The sequence below is a fragment of the Micropterus dolomieu genome, linkage group LG06 (genome assembly GCF_021292245.1).
Source record: "Micropterus dolomieu isolate WLL.071019.BEF.003 ecotype Adirondacks linkage group LG06, ASM2129224v1, whole genome shotgun sequence".
Taxonomy (NCBI): domain Eukaryota; kingdom Metazoa; phylum Chordata; class Actinopteri; order Centrarchiformes; family Centrarchidae; genus Micropterus; species Micropterus dolomieu.
In genome coordinates, this window is record NC_060155.1 from 20,459,342 (window position 1) to 20,478,767 (window position 19,426).

General features: G+C 40.0%; 3 protein-coding genes across 4 annotated transcripts in view; all 3 read left to right on the plus strand.

Annotated features, from left to right (window-relative positions):
* The window catches only part of LOC123972571 (mitochondrial fission factor homolog A-like), an 11,370-nt gene extending 8,927 nt beyond the window's left edge, over positions 1–2,443 (plus strand). The window contains 2 exon segments of the mRNA XM_046052100.1: positions 1,509–1,584; positions 2,121–2,443. Of these exon segments, the coding sequence (XP_045908056.1) occupies positions 1,509–1,584; positions 2,121–2,252 (208 nt within the window). The 3' untranslated portion in view covers positions 2,253–2,443.
* Positions 2,444–4,271: 1,828 nt separating this feature from the next.
* On the plus strand, positions 4,272–10,553 carry zgc:110269 (probable flap endonuclease 1 homolog). 2 transcript variants are annotated; one of them, XM_046052078.1, is made up of 11 exons: positions 4,272–4,580; positions 5,786–5,852; positions 6,511–6,613; positions 6,898–6,952; positions 7,086–7,147; positions 7,275–7,411; positions 8,429–8,489; positions 8,602–8,733; positions 8,819–8,964; positions 9,065–9,209; positions 9,622–10,553. In XM_046052078.1, the coding sequence occupies exons 1-11, from the start codon at positions 4,499–4,501 to the stop codon at positions 9,676–9,678; spliced, it is 1,047 nt and encodes a 348-aa protein (XP_045908034.1). In that variant the 5' UTR covers positions 4,272–4,498; the 3' UTR covers positions 9,679–10,553. The 2 variants fall into 2 exon arrangements, with proteins under 2 accessions (XP_045908034.1, XP_045908035.1); XM_046052079.1 differs by lacking the exon at positions 4,272–4,580 and adding an exon at positions 4,816–5,107.
* A 146-nt stretch (positions 10,554–10,699) lies between these two features.
* Positions 10,700–19,416, plus strand: agfg1b (ArfGAP with FG repeats 1b). Its single transcript, XM_046052077.1, has 12 exons — positions 10,700–11,063; positions 13,650–13,743; positions 14,037–14,152; positions 14,673–14,811; positions 14,965–15,121; positions 15,296–15,403; positions 16,015–16,156; positions 16,323–16,405; positions 16,508–16,600; positions 16,794–16,952; positions 18,081–18,175; positions 19,008–19,416. The coding sequence occupies exons 1-12, from the start codon at positions 10,897–10,899 to the stop codon at positions 19,065–19,067; spliced, it is 1,413 nt and encodes a 470-aa protein (XP_045908033.1). The 5' UTR covers positions 10,700–10,896; the 3' UTR covers positions 19,068–19,416.
* The last annotated feature ends 10 nt before the right edge of the window (positions 19,417–19,426 follow it).

Below are 19,426 nucleotides of genomic sequence, written 5' to 3' on the forward strand. Positions count from 1 at the left end.
GGACATTTTCACTTAGGGGTGTACTCACTTTTGTCGCCAGCGGTTTAGACATGAATGGCTGTGTGATGTTATTTTGAGGGGACAGCAAATTTACACTGTTATACAAGCTGTACACTCACTACTTTACTTTGTAGCAAAGTGTCATTTCTTCAGTGTTGTCACATGAAAATTTAATCAAATATTTACAAAAATGTGAAGGGTGTACTCACTTTTGTGAGATACTGTAAATAATTGTAGCAGGGCTCAACAACAACGATTGCCTGATTGCCCAGGGCAAGTAAAATGCCATGTCGAGCTAGTAAATCTAGCCACCCATTCGCCTTGCATATGCGCAGTACTGATGGGCAGCGGATAAAGACAAAATTTATGAGTTGAAGCACAAGCGAGAATTTCAGTTATCTCAAATTTAAACATTAACTTTTGTGTTATTTGATAACTGCTAGTAAATAAAACAATTTGTACTGGGGCAAGTAAAAATTGACGTTGATCCCAGTATAGGTGAAAAATTAAGTGCCTATATAAACACTTTATAGTTGAAATACCTGTTACAACACCGCTTGACTGCTGTTGCCTTAACATTCTGAATTTGTTATCTCTTATTCTTATTTCTCTTGGTTTGTTTAAAAAAATATCTTATTTCTTTACTGTTTCTCCCCACTTACCTCTTGGCCAGTGTAACCCCTTCCCCTTCTGCCCTACCAGTCCGCTTGTGTCCCCCCCTCTGTTCCCCTGAGGATGCAAACATCAACCTGTTCACCGCTGCAGGGCTCCTGTCTTATATCCAGTCAACAACGCGGCGGGCTTACCAGCAGGTCCTGGAAGTGCTGGACGACAGCCATCGCAGGTGATTGTATTCACTGTATTTACAAAGTTCCTCAACAAACAACTGGTCCTGGTGGAAGAAAACTTACGAAATTTCATAGAAAAGAAAGAAACCTTTCTCACAGCAGTGTAACCTTTTTTTTAGAAAAGCTCCTGAGGTGAAGAGCTATAATGGAGAAGAAAGTTATGGAGTGTGGAGTTTCTAAATCAAAAGGAGATAGCAGCTGTGAGACATCAAAACAGGAGAAAAATGTCTGGACGTAGTAAAGTAATGCGCGTGAAAATTGTGCTGGGGTGATCTATTTTACAGAAAGTCACATTATAAAGCCATTAATGTTGTTTCCCAGCTTCAACCTCCATCATCCCCGCTGTGAACATAATGAGGCCGTGGTCCGTGTGGAGCCGGGACGTGTTTTGTAGTTGATACAGTTGTTGGTAAAGAAGGGATGATTGGTTGTTTTGACTCGAGTGCGGAGGATTGTTATCAATGGCATTAGGAGCAGTAGGAGACGCCAGATTATCTGTCTCATGTACTTCTGTCAGGATATAGCTACAGTTTCATGCAGGGGAAAATTCCCTTTCAGGATAGTTTGTGCAGCTATGCTAACACTCTCTGAGCTAGACTAGTTTAGTTAATTATGTCACTGTTGTCGTTATTCTAAAATGAGATAAGTTGATTTCCACAGGACACACCTGGACCTGGCCCTGGATATAAACCCTGATGAGTCTGGCTTAGTGGATGCCTCCTCACTACGACGACAGGTAATATATCTCACATGCCTAAATGATTGCTTGTGTCGCTGATAAGTGGTTAATATGCTTCTCCACTGCTCTGCTGTGCATAGTGTGCCTGTTAGTATTTTCTCCTATTTTTAGCTTTATAATTTACAACTGTTGAGGTACAGTGACGCTGATGCAACAAACTTATGTATCCCATATCAGGCTGGTAACCGGCAGAGCAGCACACACATTTTTTAGATACTCAGCTGTAAACAAACAGAAGACTCAACAAACAAAAACGAATGCATTACAAGTACTAATTACATTCTGGGCCAGTACTCAAAGACTTTCTTTTAAACTAACAGTATTGTTGTCAGCTGCTGTACTTGTGCCATTTTAAAACCAGTGATAGCAGTTGAAACGCAAAAAGTCGTTCCTCGTGTCTGTTGTTGATTTTGATATAGTTCTGCTTTTGACATCCTTCACACTTTAAACTTAGACTAAAAACCAAATAGTGGTAATCCTATGTAAATACTTGGGCAACACAAGTAGTGTTGAAAAAATTTTTTTTGTGTCAGATTGTAAAGTTGAACCGACGTCTGCAGCTGCTAGAGGAAGAAAACAAAGAACGCTCCAAGCGAGAGGTGATCCTGTATTCTGCCACTGTGGCATTCTGGCTTATCAACACCTGGATCTGGTTCCGCCGCTAAGATGGGACAGGACAAGTCTCCCAAAACACTGGAAGCCAAAGCAATTCCTTGTTAAAGGGTTAATACAATTAGGGCTGAACAATTTAGAAGAAATATCTAATTGTGATTATTTTGACTGATATTGCATTCATTTGAGGGAATGATTATTTTTACATAATTATTCTAATTTTCAATGAAAAACATATTTACATGATTATGGTGTGATTTTTGCAAGGATCTGTACCAAACAAATATGTTTTCTTAAGTCTGTAGAATATGATGTGTAGTCCAGGACATCTCTGCAGCACGACAATATTTTATTTAAAAAGGTATTTTGACACACACATTGCCTTTAACAAATATTGCACTTCGTGTGAGTTGAAAATTGAAGTTGTTTTGATTAATTGTTCAGCCCTAAATACAGTATGAGCCTTTACTTAGTCTTTACTACATCTAAAGGCAACCACAGAAAACAACACTGGCAAATGTCCTCCACAACAGTCCTGTGTGTTTCTGTTGCATGTTCTACTATCTATTGAGATTCCACTTCCAAATTTGAACATTAGAGCTATCAAGATGGGACATAAGTAAAACATAACCAATGTTTACAAAACCAATAATATACCAGTGTTTGGTAAATCTACACAGTTTACACTGGCTACCTTCACACCTGACTATAAACAGGCTCTAGTGGGATTCAACACCGTATGTATAAGTTCAAGTTAGCATATCTCACATTCAAAGATTCATTTATGTATTTTGTTCCTGTATAAACTAGCAAACGACTAGCAAGACAAAGCACAATGACACTACAGCTGGATGTTTGCAAACTGCTTTTCATGGGCTGAGCTGAGTTTTGCTGTGTAGCAGCATTAACATACACTTGTTACCTTATTAGGTTTAAACATATGTTGCTGTCCTCAGTGTTGCACTGCACTGATGTTCACTTGAGTTTAGGAGAAACTAAAGGTGGTACAGATAATATAGAAAATGGGGGACTAGTTTAAAGTAGCAAATCAATAAATTAATGAAATGAATTCATTAAGCAACAAGAATTGGAAACTTTTATTGATTATATTATGGTTAGTTTGTGGAGAGAGCTGTGAAAATACTACTTATTACGCTTATTGCACCTTTTAAGTTTGATAAATCCTTTGCACAGCAACAACAGATGTTACAGTGATGCTTACCATCTTTGTAAACCACATTTGTAAATGAGACTTTTTAGCTTTAGGAGAACAATGATTAGAGGGCAAACAAGGATTTACTTAAGCGACAAATGTTTTGGGAACCTGGCCCAGACTGGACCTATCTTGTCTGTTTGGAATTGAGATTCATTAGTTTTGTCAAATAACTACCATTCTTAAAGTGTCAAAGTAACCTGACTAAATCTAGAGATGCCATAACATTTATCCTGAATGTCCTTTAAGTTCTGCATTACCCAAAACAGATGTGTACAGTATTTAAATAGCTTATTGTTGAAATGTTGTAGTTTGACCTTAATGTTATTATTATATTTTTCCCTCTGTGGTCACATACCTGGGGATCCTGTTATGAGTTTGATGAAGTGGCAACAACAATACTAAGGGTAGGGTATTAAGTGACAATGTTTCCCCATGCTGTTCATTCAATTTGAGCTTATTTTTTTCAGATAATTTAACCACTTATGTTTTCCAGTAAGTTAACTACAAAACTAAAAGCATGGACTTTGTGGTTCTATTCATCAAACAGTGTGATATAAATCTCAGAGCTACTGTCTTTATGATCATGTGTATTAGATGGCATTGTGTGTGAAATATTGATGTCATTATTTTTCAATAATGAAATGATATGTATTTCATGGAGGTTTATTTATGACATATAATACATAGACATCAACATATTCTGTTAAACACTGTACCTAAGACTTAAAGCTGGAGTTTTAAGTTAAATATTTTACTTTCTTTGTAATATATGAATACGTTCATTAATATTTTTGATGTAATAAACGATGGATGTTAATTTCCTCCGGAGCCCTGCCTCTGTGTAATGCTGACCTCTACTGCTCCATTATGTCCAACACCAGGAAGATCCGGGGGCTTTGACTGGACATTGTTGCAGAGAGGTGTTGTTTAACTAAAACACCAAAAATCCTCCACAACCAGCAGTTGATTTGTAAACAGCCAAACCTGAACCACCTCGTCTTCTACCCTTCTTATATACAGACTATGCTTTCACCAGAACTACAGAAAAACAAAAAGAAGAAACATTAAGGTGCTGGCAAAACAATGGGGATCACTAAACTGGCCGATTTGATCCGCTCAGGTGCTCCAGGTGCTATTTCTCATAAGGATATCAGTGACTACACAGGTAATAATGCTGACCAATGTCTTTGTTTTATTATTTGTGTAACGTTAAACGGCAAATGCTAATGTTAGCATACTAGCTTAACAGTTAGCTAACTTCATGTTAACGTTCCAACTAGCAGTGCTCACTCCACACAACAAAACATCTTTAAAAGCAACGCTGGAGTTAAAATTAACGTAACTTCGCTGTCTAGACATATTATTACCAGTAACGTCATAGTGATGGAAACTACCGACATTTACTCTGTAATCATCAGGCAAGGTTACAATTAAGTACGTTAATGTTACAACTTGTTACTTTAATGTTAACCTTACTTAACATTTAACATTAGTACGAGTACTTTAACTTTTGTTTCTAGTATAAAACTCACTATTATCAACATAACCATTTTGATGTGATACATTACCATTAACACAACATGACACATCTCTGTAATTCTGGACATTGGTGTCACCACACAAGATCAACACTACAGATATGATAAACATAATTTACACTGTTACTATATCATCATCATCAACATCACTAAGGTAAGGGACTTCAACAGCAATCAACAGCAGCAGCTAGTTCCTCCTGTCATTAACATTGAAAGTTTGAATGGAGACCGGGATGAAGGAATACTTGTAGTACCTCTTTTTTTGTTAAGTGGTCTAACTAATTCAGTTTACTGATGGTTTTTGTACCTTTAATGAAGTCATGAAAGGACATAGGCCTAAAGCCCACTGTAGGGATCAACTATTAATCGAAATTTTACTTAAATTTTCAAATAGCAGGAGGCACAATATTTGTGTTTTATGTCAAAATACCTTTTTTAATAAAACATTGGTGTGCTGCAGAGATGTCCTGGCCTACACGTCATATTCTACAGACTTAAGAAAACATCTTTATTTGGTACAGATACTTGCAAAAATACACCGGAATCATCAATGAAAATGAGAATAGTGACGTAAAAATGATCATTCTCTCTTGTATCGCAATACATCGCAATTACAATACCTGAGCTAAAATAATAAGATAAAGCTCACAATGATTTTATGTAGCTAGATGAATACAAAGCTATGGCTGTCTGGTGCCAGGTAAATAAAGTATTAGAATATTATTTTTATTTTATGTAATTGACTGATACATGAATATTTTCCTCTAACAAATAGTGAAATAAATTGTATTATATGGTGCTGATGGCATTGGTGCTGTGTTTAACTCCACAGGAAAAGTAATCGCACTGGATACCTCCATTGTTATGAACCAGTTCCGTGCAGCGACGCCTTCCCTAAGGTGAGCCCCCTTGATGACCGATGTCCCATTTTGCCTTGTTAAAGTGGAGCAAGAGTGCTTCTCTTTTCTTTGACTAGTGAATTATATATACTGATTCCCCTTTTCCAATCCAGTAAACTGTGTGTCCAGAAAAACGGAACACCTATAACATGCAAGGCAGTCCAATAAAATAGATCTACAATAACTTTGCTAAGAATAATCAGACTGCTGCTGTAGCTGTTTTTGTGTTTACTTAATTTTTACTTTTTGTGGCTGCACTTTAGGGTGGTGTATTAAATTGCATTATAATAATAATAATGCCTTTATCATATCATTTGCTTATGAGCAAAAATATTACATGAACCTTAAAAATAATGCAATCCAACACAATACCACCATGAACTACAGCGATTGGTGTGAGAGACCTGGGTTCAAATCCATTGTGTGACACCAATGTGTCCCTGCGCAAAACACTTAACCCCTAGATGCTCCAGAGGTGTGCGACCTCTGACATATATAGCAATTGTAAGTCGCTTTGGATAAAAGCGTCAGCTAAATGAATAAATGTAAATGATTAAGTTGAATCAAGATGTCTTTGATACAGACTCTTATATGTTCAGCGATGTACAGGGGATTGCCAGTGTATTTGTGTGAGATATCCTTTATGTCTTCTCTGTAGCCCTCTGACAGGCCTCTTCTTCCGCACGCTCACCTTCCTGGAACATGACATAAAGCCAGTCTTTGTGTTCGACGGAAAGCCTCCCAGGGAAAAGACAGCTGTTGTAAGTGACACTTCTTTGTACTCAACCTGATACTAAACATGTCCCCCCTGGTGTGTGTGTAGGACAGCCACGGGTCTGAGGGAGACTAATGCTAATTCTTTCCTCATGTGTTCATGATGGCGGTAGAACTGGTCTCCTTATATGTGCTGATTGAAGAAATATTTTAACAAAGAAGTGAAAGTGAATTTGATGGGCCAGTGTGTTGTGATAAAGACAGCGCAGACCTGTAATGTGAGACAGATGACTGCCACCCATGCTGACTGAAGCTCCTGTTTTTCCTGCAGCTTGAGAAGCGAGCTGAGGCAGCTGGTTGGAGCTCCCCCAACTGCACCGGCACAGGTACATCTACACAGATTGATAACCACAGGCGCAGCTTTTGAAGTTTCACTAGATATGGAACTAATTTTGTTCTTGGGAGACATATACACTGGGAATAATATTTGAATGTCATGTCTTTTTGTGCTCCATGCAGCATCATCCCTGACCAAAGATTGTCTCCAGCTTCTGAAGCTTCTGGGTGTACCAGTCATCCAGGTACGACCTGCTAAACATGGATTATGTATATTTGTTCATATTTCTCCCACCTACTCCTTCCTTCCTTCTCTCACTTCATGCATTTACATTTTTATCTCCCTCTTTTTCTTTCTGTCTTATGCTCCAGGCTCCAGGGGATGCTGAGGCACGGTGCGCCCATCTGGTGAGAGAGGGGACTGTGGACGCTGTGGCATCAGAGGACATGGACACACTGCCGTTTGGAGCCAATATTCTCATTCGCCAGCTGAATGCCAAGAAGGACAGGTAAGAACTGCGCAATTCATGTGTTGCATAAATAACTGTACTGGAGTTTTCTCATGTTTTAATAATTTTCCAAATTATACAATAGATATTTACGTTGGTAGACATGGTTTCCCCTCATGTCAGTGTACTATGAAAATCTTCTAGCAGAAATTTAAGGCATGCTTGAAATAGGATATCTGTAAGAGTGAACAGCAAGCTCAGATGTATTTTTGTTATAGTATTCTTCTTACATTGCAGTGCAGTTAAAAACACAGAGCTTTTTGTAAAGTGTTCTGGGGCTGGTTCATTAAAGTCCTCTTCTGAACCTCTGACACCTCAAGACTTTAGAGACCAGCATAGGATTCATTACCCATGTCACTGGAAAATTAAACACCACACGAATGCGTCCTCTTCTATATAAATGGGTTCACATGTAAATGAGCTTTTGATGCAAGTTAGCCTTAAGTTGCTCATCTGTAGTAATATTGCCACATTGACATCACCTGTAGTCCTGTAGTCCGACATCGTCACGTCGGCTTGCCAGACAAAAATGAACAGCAGCAAACTGGGCCAAAGTGACAGAAATATTTTAAGCCACAGTAACTCTCAGAAGAAGACTAACTAGGTGCTTCTTATTTTTAGAGAGCAGGACACATCCGTGATCTCTCGGACAAAAATGAGCCACACACAGTATTATCATTATTAGCGTATAAGTTATCAGGGAAATGTCTTTGCAAATTAGCTCCACAGGGTTGTTTTAAGTACATTGGAGTGAGGTCAAACAGTGGAAATAAACCTAAGAGGTTTTCTTCTGTGGTGGATAGTTAAATATTTTTTATGTTGCCTAGCTGGCTTGGATTAAATTACTTGTAGCCTCAACTAATATCCATGTATTGATGCCACTGATGACAGTTGAGTTTCTCATGTCACTTTATTTCCAAATATCACTTTAATTGAAGGAAGGACTGGAAGGTTTTTAAACAGATCTAATGTTGATTTATGCTCTTCTTCTTCTTCTTTTCTTCTTCTTCACCACAGTGAAGTCATTGAATATTCTTTGCCCAAGCTGTTAGAGAAGCTCCAAATTAGTCACAAGGAGGTGAGACTGAAACATTAAAGATAACATAGAATACCATAATTCGTAATATGGAAATATTCGATACAAACAAGTACTCAAACTTTCCATATTCTTGCTTGTTTTTTTCCACTAGTTTGTTGATCTGTGTATTTTATTGGGCTGTGACTACTGTGACAAGATAACTGGTCTGGGTCCTAAGAGAGCTCTGACACTGATCCAGAAGCATCGTACTATTGAGAATGTGGTTTTGCACATCAACAGAAAGGTACTAGCTGGATAACCAGTGGTCTTTGTTTTTCTTTCTGTACGTTACTTTAAAAAAGATCTAATAAGTATTTGCTGCCCTTCAGACCCATCCTGTGCCACATTTCTGGAAGTACGAAGAAGCCCGGAAGATATTCTTGGATGCACCACAAACAGTAGCTCCTGAACTCACCTGGACTGAGCCAGATGAAGAAGCCTTGGTTCGGTTCCTCTGTTACGTCAAACGCGTTAAGTACGTACTGGATTTTAGCTTGAGCCCAGCCTTCATTTCACATGCTTCTCCGTCTCGTTCAAATACAGCTTTGACTGTATTCATGTTGGTATGTTTTTAGGGAGGACAGGGTCCGTCGTCGAATGGAGAAGTACCGTCAGATGCGGGAAAGTAACCGGGAGGAGAGGGAAAAGGAGAGGGCAGCAGGGCGCAGCAGGCAGTCTCGCATGGAGGACTTCTTTAGAGTTACCAGAAAGAGGGATCAGGTGAGCATAACGTAATTGTCTACAAAAATAATAAGGCTTATTAAATTAATTCAGAACTGGATTAATTGGATGAAAAGCTATGATTAAATTAAGTACTTAAAACTACATTTGAAATGTCTGAATCGGTCAATAAAATCTACTCAGCTCCTCTAATCTGTATATTGAAGCCAATTTGGGGTTCAGTGTCTTGTCCTTGGCCATATTTGGATGTTCCATCTGTATGTGAATGTTAGTGTCTGTTCTGTGCAGTTGGGCTCAGTGTATAAATGTGTGTCAATGGGTGAATGTGTCGTAGTTGAAAAGCGCTTTGAGTGGTCGGAAGACTAGAAAGGCGCTATACAAGTACAGAAAATTAGTTCCAAATGTGGCGTGTTAATTTGTCTGAACACTTGTTCTCTTTTTCTTTCTCTAGCCTGTGGAAGCTGCAGACTCTTTAAGCAGCAACAGAAAGAGACCAAAGTCGAAATAAGGCCACCACCATCTGCTGCTTGCTGCCTCCACCATCAAAAAAAAAGGATTGGTTTTTCAGCCCTGTCTGCCAGATATCTAAAAGTTATTATGAAAAAAAGAACATTGACCAATTGGGAATTTCTCAGCTGTGAGATGACTGTGTTTTAACAAATGATCATTATTACTTTATGCGTTATTCCTGTGCTGATGAGAAATTCTAGCATCTTCGTCGACTAAATGGTAATCCATTCATTTTGATTTTGTTTTCTGTAAAACTGATAATTTCATTAGTTTCAGATGCAGCAGCTGTACATGTTGGATCATGGTATTGCATTGGCACAGGACTGCGCTTTTCCAAGTGCCTTCTAGTCACCGCCGAATCTTGAAGAAGCCAAACAGACATCTTGCAAGATACAAGTCTTTGTCTCTGCATGGGAGTATTACCCACACTGACAATACAGTCATCTGATCTGGTCTTAACAGCATTGTCTGCAATAATGCAATTCACTGAGCAGTTCTTCAGTGTATCCAGCAGTTCCCTGCTAAAGCCACCAAGCAAAGCAGAGCAGGCGGCGGACGGCTATGAAAGAGAACAGTGTGATCACTGTCAGGGAGGCCTTCACCCAAGCCAAAACTGGAGACAGGGGGTGTCTCATCACTAGATATTCAGTCAGCACCTGTTGTGTAAAGGGTGCCAAGGCAGAGACCAAAGACTTGAATTTTAACGTGTTATCATGTCTTAAAGACATAGAGAGAGAAATGTTTAAATCCATGTGAAGAACATTGTATATTATTTTGAAAAAAACTTGTAAACACAGAATGTCCTGTGTGTCGTGCATATTTTTATATTTTATATGTATATTCCTTTTTAAATTAAAATAATATGTCAATTGATATGTTTGTGTGATGTGGTTGTGTACTGTTTTCACAGCACAATTTATTCAGTAATTTGCTCTGAAGTGTATCTAAACAGGACGTTATTGTTTATTAACGCACGAGGCATGATTCCGAACCACCAGATGGCGCCTGTGGTCGTGGAGCCGGCCTGTTTCTCAATTTTGCCGTGCAGAAGAAGTCGTTTGTCAGGCTCCCAGTCTCTCCACCAGACCTCTAGGCAAGGTGTCTGCCCGGCCACCGCCGTCGCACGCGTCAAGCCTCGCCCTGAAGACACCCGCCCTGTCCCGGGTCCCTTCACCAAACTTCCTTCCCGGTGATAACCAACCCGCTGTTTTCGGCCATGGCGACCAGTGCGAAGCGAAAGCAGGAGGAGACTCATCTGAAGATGCTCCGGGAAATGACTAGCCTGCCCGCGAATAGGAAATGCTTCGACTGCGACCAGCGCGGCCCGACCTATGTCAACATGACAGTAGGCTCCTTCGTCTGCACCACCTGCTCCGGGATCCTGTAAGTTTCCTTTTGGGGATAAAGTGTCGTCTTTATTGTTTACAGTGTCTTACCAGGCAAGGACAAGGCGCCGCTGTCGGTCATGGATGTGTGTGGTACCACCACTGACTTGGCGGTACCGTTAGCTCGTTAGCTAAGTTAGCGTTAAAGTCAGGACAGGTAACGCCACCCTCGGTTCTTCCTCCGAGGCCGCTGGGTTGGGCCGGGTAATGTCAGCAGTTTGATTTGTTTAAGTTACAGCATTACTCCAGTGTGATAAGACGTGTTGTCATCGGCTGAGTGTGAGGGATGTCTCAGTGGTCAAGGTTAGCACGCCCAACTGTAGGTCCACATACCGGACAGCTAAATGTTTCACCAGCCTTGTTTAAAAGCAACCCGTCGCAGGGGGGACCTCCTCTACTCTGAACTTTACCTGGACCTCCGACAAGTCATGCTGCAAACAAACACACACCCCTAGATAAGCCGGAGCAGTGTGGGTCTCTTAACTTGGGAAGTAGTTGAAAGTGGGGCAGTGGGTCGGTGAAACCACTTCTTGTTCCCCAGAAGCTCTTATCATGGTGATGAAATCAGGATTTATGCAATATGTTAACTGCTTGCCCACATGTAGTTACTCATATGAAAGCAAACATTTCAGCATATTTTGCTGTCAGCATGTTAAATGTGTTCTTGTCAGGGAAGTTGTTGCAAGGCCACATCCACCCAGTGTATTGCAGCTGTATACAGTATTTAACCTTTAATTCTAAGTCTATGTTTGTGTGTGTGTATGTGTGTGTGGTTCCACTATCAGGATTTGGATATTGGTATGCATTTAAGATAATCAGCATTTGAGCTATGACACTGATAAGATCGTATCCTGTGGCATATTCTCTCCAGTCCTATGAGTCTGTGCACATATCCATTATTAAACCCTACAGAATGAGAGTAGAACGTCAATTAGGAAATGTGAAATAACTATAACTAACTTTTGAAGGCAGTGCTAACATCAGTTTTAAAATACAGTGCTTAAAAATATGTTTTCCCCATTGTTTGTTTTGCTTCATTAAATCACAGTGGATTAATTGAGCAACAAAAATTGACAAATAAAAGTCAAACTTCTACCATATCATCTTAATTAAGTACAAAACACACAAGTATTCACCCTCTTGAAGTCAGTATTATTAGAGGCACCTTTGGCAACAAGTACCGCATTGATTCTTTGCAGGACACTGGTTTGTCCTCTTTGCAAAAATCTGAAAGCTCTGTCAAGTTGCAGTGAACAGCAATTTTAAAGTCCTGCCATAAATTCTGGTTTGGTTGGAGGTCTAGACTCTGGCTTGACCACACCAGGACATTAACATTGTTGGTGTTTAGTCATTCCTGTGACAGATTGCATCAGGTTTTCCACCAGGATTTGTCTTGGGTGTCTTCATTTTAACTTCAACTTTCACAAGCCTTGTCATGTCTGCAGCAGCACCCCCCAGTGATGGTGTGTTTGGGTTTCATCAGACCATAGAACCCTCTTCCACTTTGTTTCAGAGTCTCCCACATACCTTGTTGTGAACACTAGCCCACATGTTATGTGATTGTTCTTTTTTCCACAGTGGTTTTATCTTTGCCAATCTGCCATAAAGGCTGCAACTGGTTAAGCAACAGTTGTTGACTGCACAGTTTACCGTTTTCGCAACAAAATCTTGGTTACCTTTCTTGCTGGTGTCTCTCTTGCACAGACCCCTTGAGGCCATTTAACCTTTTTTATGATTTACCTCACCTCTGAAGATTATGTGGATTGTTTTTCTTATCAGTGTTGAGGGTTGAAGGATAAAGACCCCTTGGTACAATCTTGTAAGTTTGTGCTATATAAACAAGCAATAATTCAGTAATCTTGTGACAGATTTGTTTGTAAAACTTTCTTTGTGACTAAGCTTTTTGCCAACAAACTAGCTGCTGCACCTTCTATTTACTAGCGTATGTAGAGCCATGTCACTTGTCCCACCTTGATTACACACAGTTAATTTTAATTTGGCTCATTATGTGACTTATGTGAACAGTTGGCTCAACGGTATGATTTTTGTAAGTCACAAATTTCAAAATGCTTATGCAATTCATTATTTTGTGTTTTATATTTGTACTTGGGTTAGATCAATTTGAGATATTTGTTTTAACTTTAACACTCAAGTATTTCTACTGTGGATCCACGTCAAAAACTGCGATTTAAATGTTTTAAAACAACGAAACATAAACAAGTGTATTTGGGATCTGCTATAAGACCCATTTCAAATATTTCTGAATTAACATGTTGGGGAATGAATTTACAGGAAGGTATTACTTTCCTTGAGATTTAAAGCAAATACTATAATTGCTATGGACTTTGAAACCTTTAACTAGCAGCAAATGCTTCCCTCTGATGTTCTGTGGGTTTGCATTGCAAATGTCTGTCAAATGTTCATACTTACACTTAAAATACTCATGTGTCCCTCTCAAAGGAAAATGTATTGGTGTATCTAGGATTGGGTTGTTTTGTTTGCTTGTTTCATTTCATATGAACAGCACTGGGTCGCTTCCTGCTTCTCTTGTTCTTCAGTTAACATATACTTCCTCCACCCACAGGCGAGGACTGAATCCCCCACACAGAGTGAAGTCCATCTCTATGACCACGTTCACACATCAGGAGATAGAGTTCCTACAGAAACACAGCAATGAGGTATCATGCACACTTTACACCAAAGGGCTCAGCAACATATTTCACATTGTTAAACATTATTTTAGTCAAGCCTGTCTAGTTCTGTATTCAGAGGTGGCATGCAGGCATTTTTTTGAATCCGGTGTTGTCAACTTTATTGGCATTCCTCTCTCCTTACTTTTTTTCCTCCCATTTCTCATCATCCCCTCCCCCTTCCCTTTTGCCTTCTCTCACCTCTCTTCCGGCTTTGCCACTACCCCCATCCAAATCCCCTCCTTACCTCCCACTCTCCTCATTCCTCTGCCCCCCCGTAGGTCTGTAAACACATCTGGTTGGGCCTCTATGACGACAGGACACTGGTTGTTCCAGATTTCCGGGAACCGCAGAAAGTAAAAGAGTTCCTTCAGGAAAAATACGAAAAGAAGCGATGGTAACATGAAGTTATTGATTTTTTTTTTTTTTTTGTTTTGTTTTGGCAAAAATAAAAACCTTTGTCAGCAACCTTTTATGACCATAATTATTTCAGTTCTTCACCCTACGTATAGACATTGTATAAATGGTGGAATTAAGCAATATTTTAGGAGAACACAAAAGAGTGCTGAGAGTTAAGTGCTATCTCTGCCAAAAAACATTTTGCAATTATGGATTTGGTTAACCATATGCTTTAGTTTGATAGCATGCTCTTCATTGTCTAGGACTTCCTATGTCTGCGTGTCACTTTCTTCTTTTGCTGCAGTGTTGGTGGAAATAGAACACAACTTTTAACTGTTACAACTGTGCTTTATCAAACAAGATCCCATTTGATGACATTGAAATACTTCCTTTGTACCAAACAAATTAATAATTACTAATTTGTTGTACTATGTTCACATAGTGCTCAGATGGGATTGTATTATAAAAAGCTCTTTCTGTTTTCCCTTTTTTAATAAAGTTCTTTCCTGAATGCCTAGGTATGTTCCCCCAGACCAGGCAAGGGCAGTATCAAGTGTCCAGGCCTCTGTGTCCGGCTCCTCAGCCAGCAGCACTGGTAGTACCCCAGAAGTCCAACCTCTCAAGACCCTGCAGCTCAACAAGACCCCACTGCGCCAGGTAACAGAAATGTACACTCAGCCTCCATTTGCCCATTCGATAGCCACCAATGATGTCTTCTGGTATTTGGTTGGAGAGAAGTATATTATATATAGGCGGGGTAGAGTATTGCAGAATTATATATACCCTGTTGTTTTTCCTGCTGCTGCTTAGTCTCCGGGGCTAGGTCGGTCCCAGGCTCACAGTGCCGCCCAGGAGAAGAAGTTTGACTTGCTCTCGGACCTAGGAGGCGATATCTTTGCTGCTCCACCCACTCAAACTTCGAGCTCTACCAATTTTGCCAACTTTGCACATTTTCCAAGCCAGTCGGGTAAGCAAGCTTTCCCTCATAGGTCACAAACTGGCCAACATTTCACTCAGACTAATACAGATATTTAGCAGTTTGTAGCCTTTGGTTTGCCATCATCCCATGCATTTCCCTGCCATTGTTTTTATTTCCACATTCAGTGTGCCTGTGTTAATTGTTCCTTGTGTATGGCTGCAGCACCTCAGGGTAATTCAAATACCAACTTTGCCAACTTTGAGGCATTTGGAAACACTGAAATTCCATCCCATCTGAGCACGTCACCTCCCTCAAAGTCCTTTTCATCAGGTACCCCGATCCCCACCATTGTCTTTCCTCCAGCCTGTCCACACCACACACACGCTCACCCTCTCCTCAGTATTTTTTTTATTTTCTTATTCATTACTTGCTTAATCCACTGTCCACTGGGCAAGCCCTTTCTGTATCCAGCAATGCTCTATAGATGCTGAGAGCATGTGGTGGTCATCACTTCTGTTGGTTGATTGTAGCACATTTCACTTGGACAAGTTTTTAAAGTAATGCTCAGCAAAGTTAGCACTTAAGAATAGCTAAGTTGTTATCAATGTTGGAAACACACGGGATACATCCTTCAATTCAATTGTTATCAATTTTAATTAATTTAAGAAAGACCTTGCAAAAGCGCTGTTAAGGGAGACACCTAGTGGACATTTGGCCCCGAATCTCACATTGTGCTTATTTTACAAAATAGCTTTGTAAATTTTCCCTCACACTTTAAGCCCTTAAGCTTTTCACTTAATAATTTAGTTACTTCTTTGTCTTTTTTATTTTTTTATTATTTGACTGTGCATGTATATGCATGTGGCACGTGATCTTTGAGTATTTATTTATTTATTTATTTATTTATTTATTTATTTTCTACTTCAAAAATGTGTTGAAAGGGGGAGGTGTGCCAATACCATCAATGTCTAGTGCCGTCACCACCCAGTCCCACACAGGGAGCACAGAGGATCGCTATGCTGCTCTGGCTGAGTTGGACAACAAGCTCAGCTCGACTGTGTCAACAGGCAGCAATGTGCAGGGGTGAGAGACTGAGACAGGCGCGCGCGCACACACGCACACACGCACACACAGTAATATTTTACTAACCCAGCTTAAGAAAGTCGGCAACATGTTTACAGTTGTAAATGTTAATTAATGCATGAGTTGTGCATTAAAAAAACATTCAATCTGTACATTTTCATTACAGGAACATATTTGGACCAGTGCTTAGTTCATCGCCAGCTCAGAATCCACCTGTGTTACCCAGCATGCAGCCTGGCTTTGGAAGTGGTAATAGTGATTGCTACTACAGTGATGCACACAGAAGGGAAAATTCATTTTTACATGTAGTTCGAAGTCTCATTTTGCAACTTACTCCTGTATTTCATCTAGCTGTCCCATCCACAAATCCCTTTGTTGCTGCAGCCGTGGCCCCGGAGATGGCCACCAATCCTTTCCAGACCAATGGCAGAGCTCCTTCTGCAGGTGTGTGTACATTTAAAATGTAGTGTGTTTAAGATCGTGCATTTTTTTACCTAGGCATTTGTGTTACTTTGATGTAACCCAGTTACATTGCCATGTAGCTTTGTGATTTGAAGTATCTAGAATTTATTTCTCCGTGTGTGTGTGTGTGTGTGTGTGTGCATTTGTGTACACACATGCTGCGTGTGTCTTGTAGCCTCATTTGGTACTGGTTCTATGAGCATGCCTGCTGGCTTTGGGAATGCGTCTTCCTACTGCCTGCCGACCAGTTTCAGCGGAAACTTCCAGCAGCAATTCCCTGGCCAGGCCCCCATCCCTTACTCTCAACCTGGGGCCTACCACCCTCAGTCTAATGGTTAGTGGCCTCCCACATCCCTCTGTGCTCTTACCCTGTTCCACCAGTGCAGTAACTGTCAGTGACTTAGCTCACCTGCAGAATTTTCCTCGGCATGAATTATATGTAATCTTCTCCACATGATGGCCCTCTGCGTTAGAAATTGCATTTAAGTCTAGCAGCAGAAAATTAAAAGTGTGACTTGTCAGTGGCAGCTACTGCACAGTGATAAAAGGTTGCATTTAGGGTACTAAGCTTTGGCCGTTCTGCTCTGTTAAAGCTCTGCAGCCTTTTGCACCAGCTGTGTGTAAGTTCAAACTTAGCCTAGTTATAATGTAAATTCTTACTAAGTTGTAATTTATTCATTACTAAGATAAAAAGTGGTTGCACCACTGAGATAAGTTACAACATTATTCTACGTAACAACTACTTATATAATAGTTGCCCCAGGGTAGGTGTAAATCATTAAATGTCACATAATTATACTCTCTAACAGCAAAACAGCCGTTTTTCTGCCACGTAGCATCATTTTTCATTAATTGCATGTCATTTTGCAACACAATAATCCAGTAGAGACCTAATTTATTGATATTTCATTATTCATACAGCTTACTATGATGTGCTACAATGCCAAGTGGCTCATGCCAGCCAGAAAGCTAATGCACACGCCAACCATGACTTTCAAATAACCAAATCTTTGATTGTTGATTGGCCACTTGCCTTATTTACTATTTTACGTCTAAACTAATTAAGTCATGCGTAATTAATTAGTTAATTATTCATGGTGCAACTAATTATAGTTAGTTGCAAACTATCTAGTAGTTACTAATCCTCTAGTGTTGACCTTTAGCCCTAACTTAGGAGAGAACTTACACATAGCTGGTGCAACCCAGTGCTGGACCAGAAACTTAATGAATAAATCTGACATCACTCATAAGGCTCTGTACATACCTGAATACAATCTGACACGCTGGGGCTTGACTCTCCCGTTGCTCCCCCCCCCCCCCCTCTTTACAGTCCCAATAAACTTATTATAATAATTTAGTTCATTGTAAAAAAATAATGTTTTTCTTTGACTCTTTATGGCCTGTTGATACAACAGTTAAAATTAAATACCTGTTGTAAATCCCTGTCCTGTATCACCCCTAGGCCCTGCATTCCCAGTCTACGGTCAGAACAAGCCCTCCATGACGCCCTTTGGGCAGCCCATGGCTGGCCCTGGCATGTCCAATAACCCATTCATGGTGAGCATGCATTGTCTTTTGTTTTCCCAACAAGACTGTGAAAAAATGATATACTATGGAAAAGGCTTTATCAGCTTAAAGTGGTCATATTGTGCTCATTTTCAGGTTCATAATTTTATTTAGCAAAGGTTTACATGGTTTCATTTTCAAAAAAACACCATATTTTTAGCATCTCACTTCTATAGTTTTTGCTAGTTCTATAGTAATTGCTAGTTAAGGGCTAGCCAATTAAGAGCAGAGTAGGGCGGGTCCTGACTAGCTGGTAACCACAGCTTCGGTTCAGCTGTACATGTTCCCGAGCCAGCTTTGCAACATGGACAGGAGCAAGAGTTTCAGAATGGTAAGTTATTCATCTGTAACAAATTTTACCTTGATTAAGGCAGCGGGAGGATGTCTTGTCACAGTGTGTACTACAGCTCAGTGTGTTTCTCCACCATTGTTTTTGAGGGCGTACCACATTACCCACTAGGCGAGCATTATGACGTGTGTTACATAGTGATGCAGATAGATTATGGAAGTAAAGGCTGGACTACAGTTGAGCTGTTTTAAGGCAGTTCAGGAGCAGTGTTATCTGTGGGACATGGTAACTCCCTTTGTGGCTTTTTCACTTTGCACACCTGTTACATGCACAGAAAAGATAAATAACACAATAAAAGAAATGGAAACAGCCAAAAGCATAATATGACCCCTTCAAGAAAACAATTGAACTGGTTGATTTCACTGAAAACCTGACCATTTGTAACATTTAATATGAATGGGATCATTGTCTCACAGCAGTAATGTTTTCTGTTAGTGTCTTAAACCTGAATGCTGACTCCCTCACTTATTTCAGGCGGGAGCCCCAGCCAGCGCATTTCCTTCAGGGAGTTCTTCCACCAACCCTTTCCTGTAGCACAGCTCCGAGTCCTCGCCACCAGAGGGCAGCATGCAGCACATATTCAACGCACCGTTCCCTCATGCAATTAGAGGCAGTACATTTTTTTTAAGACTTACATTTTCGGATTTTATTTTTCTTCAGGAAAAAAAAGTTTACAACACTATGAAGGAGTGGAAAAGACTAAGGGACTGTTATGGAGGGAAATTTAATGTTTGGACTATATACAATACATTATATGCTTTTTATTTTTTGTTTATGACTGTAAGCTCTGTGCATATCATCATTTGTAATCACAATTAAGTACATGTTATGTATAACAAGGACTGAGTTAACAAGGGTGAGTATACACGCACCTTGTGGGACCCCCCCCCCCC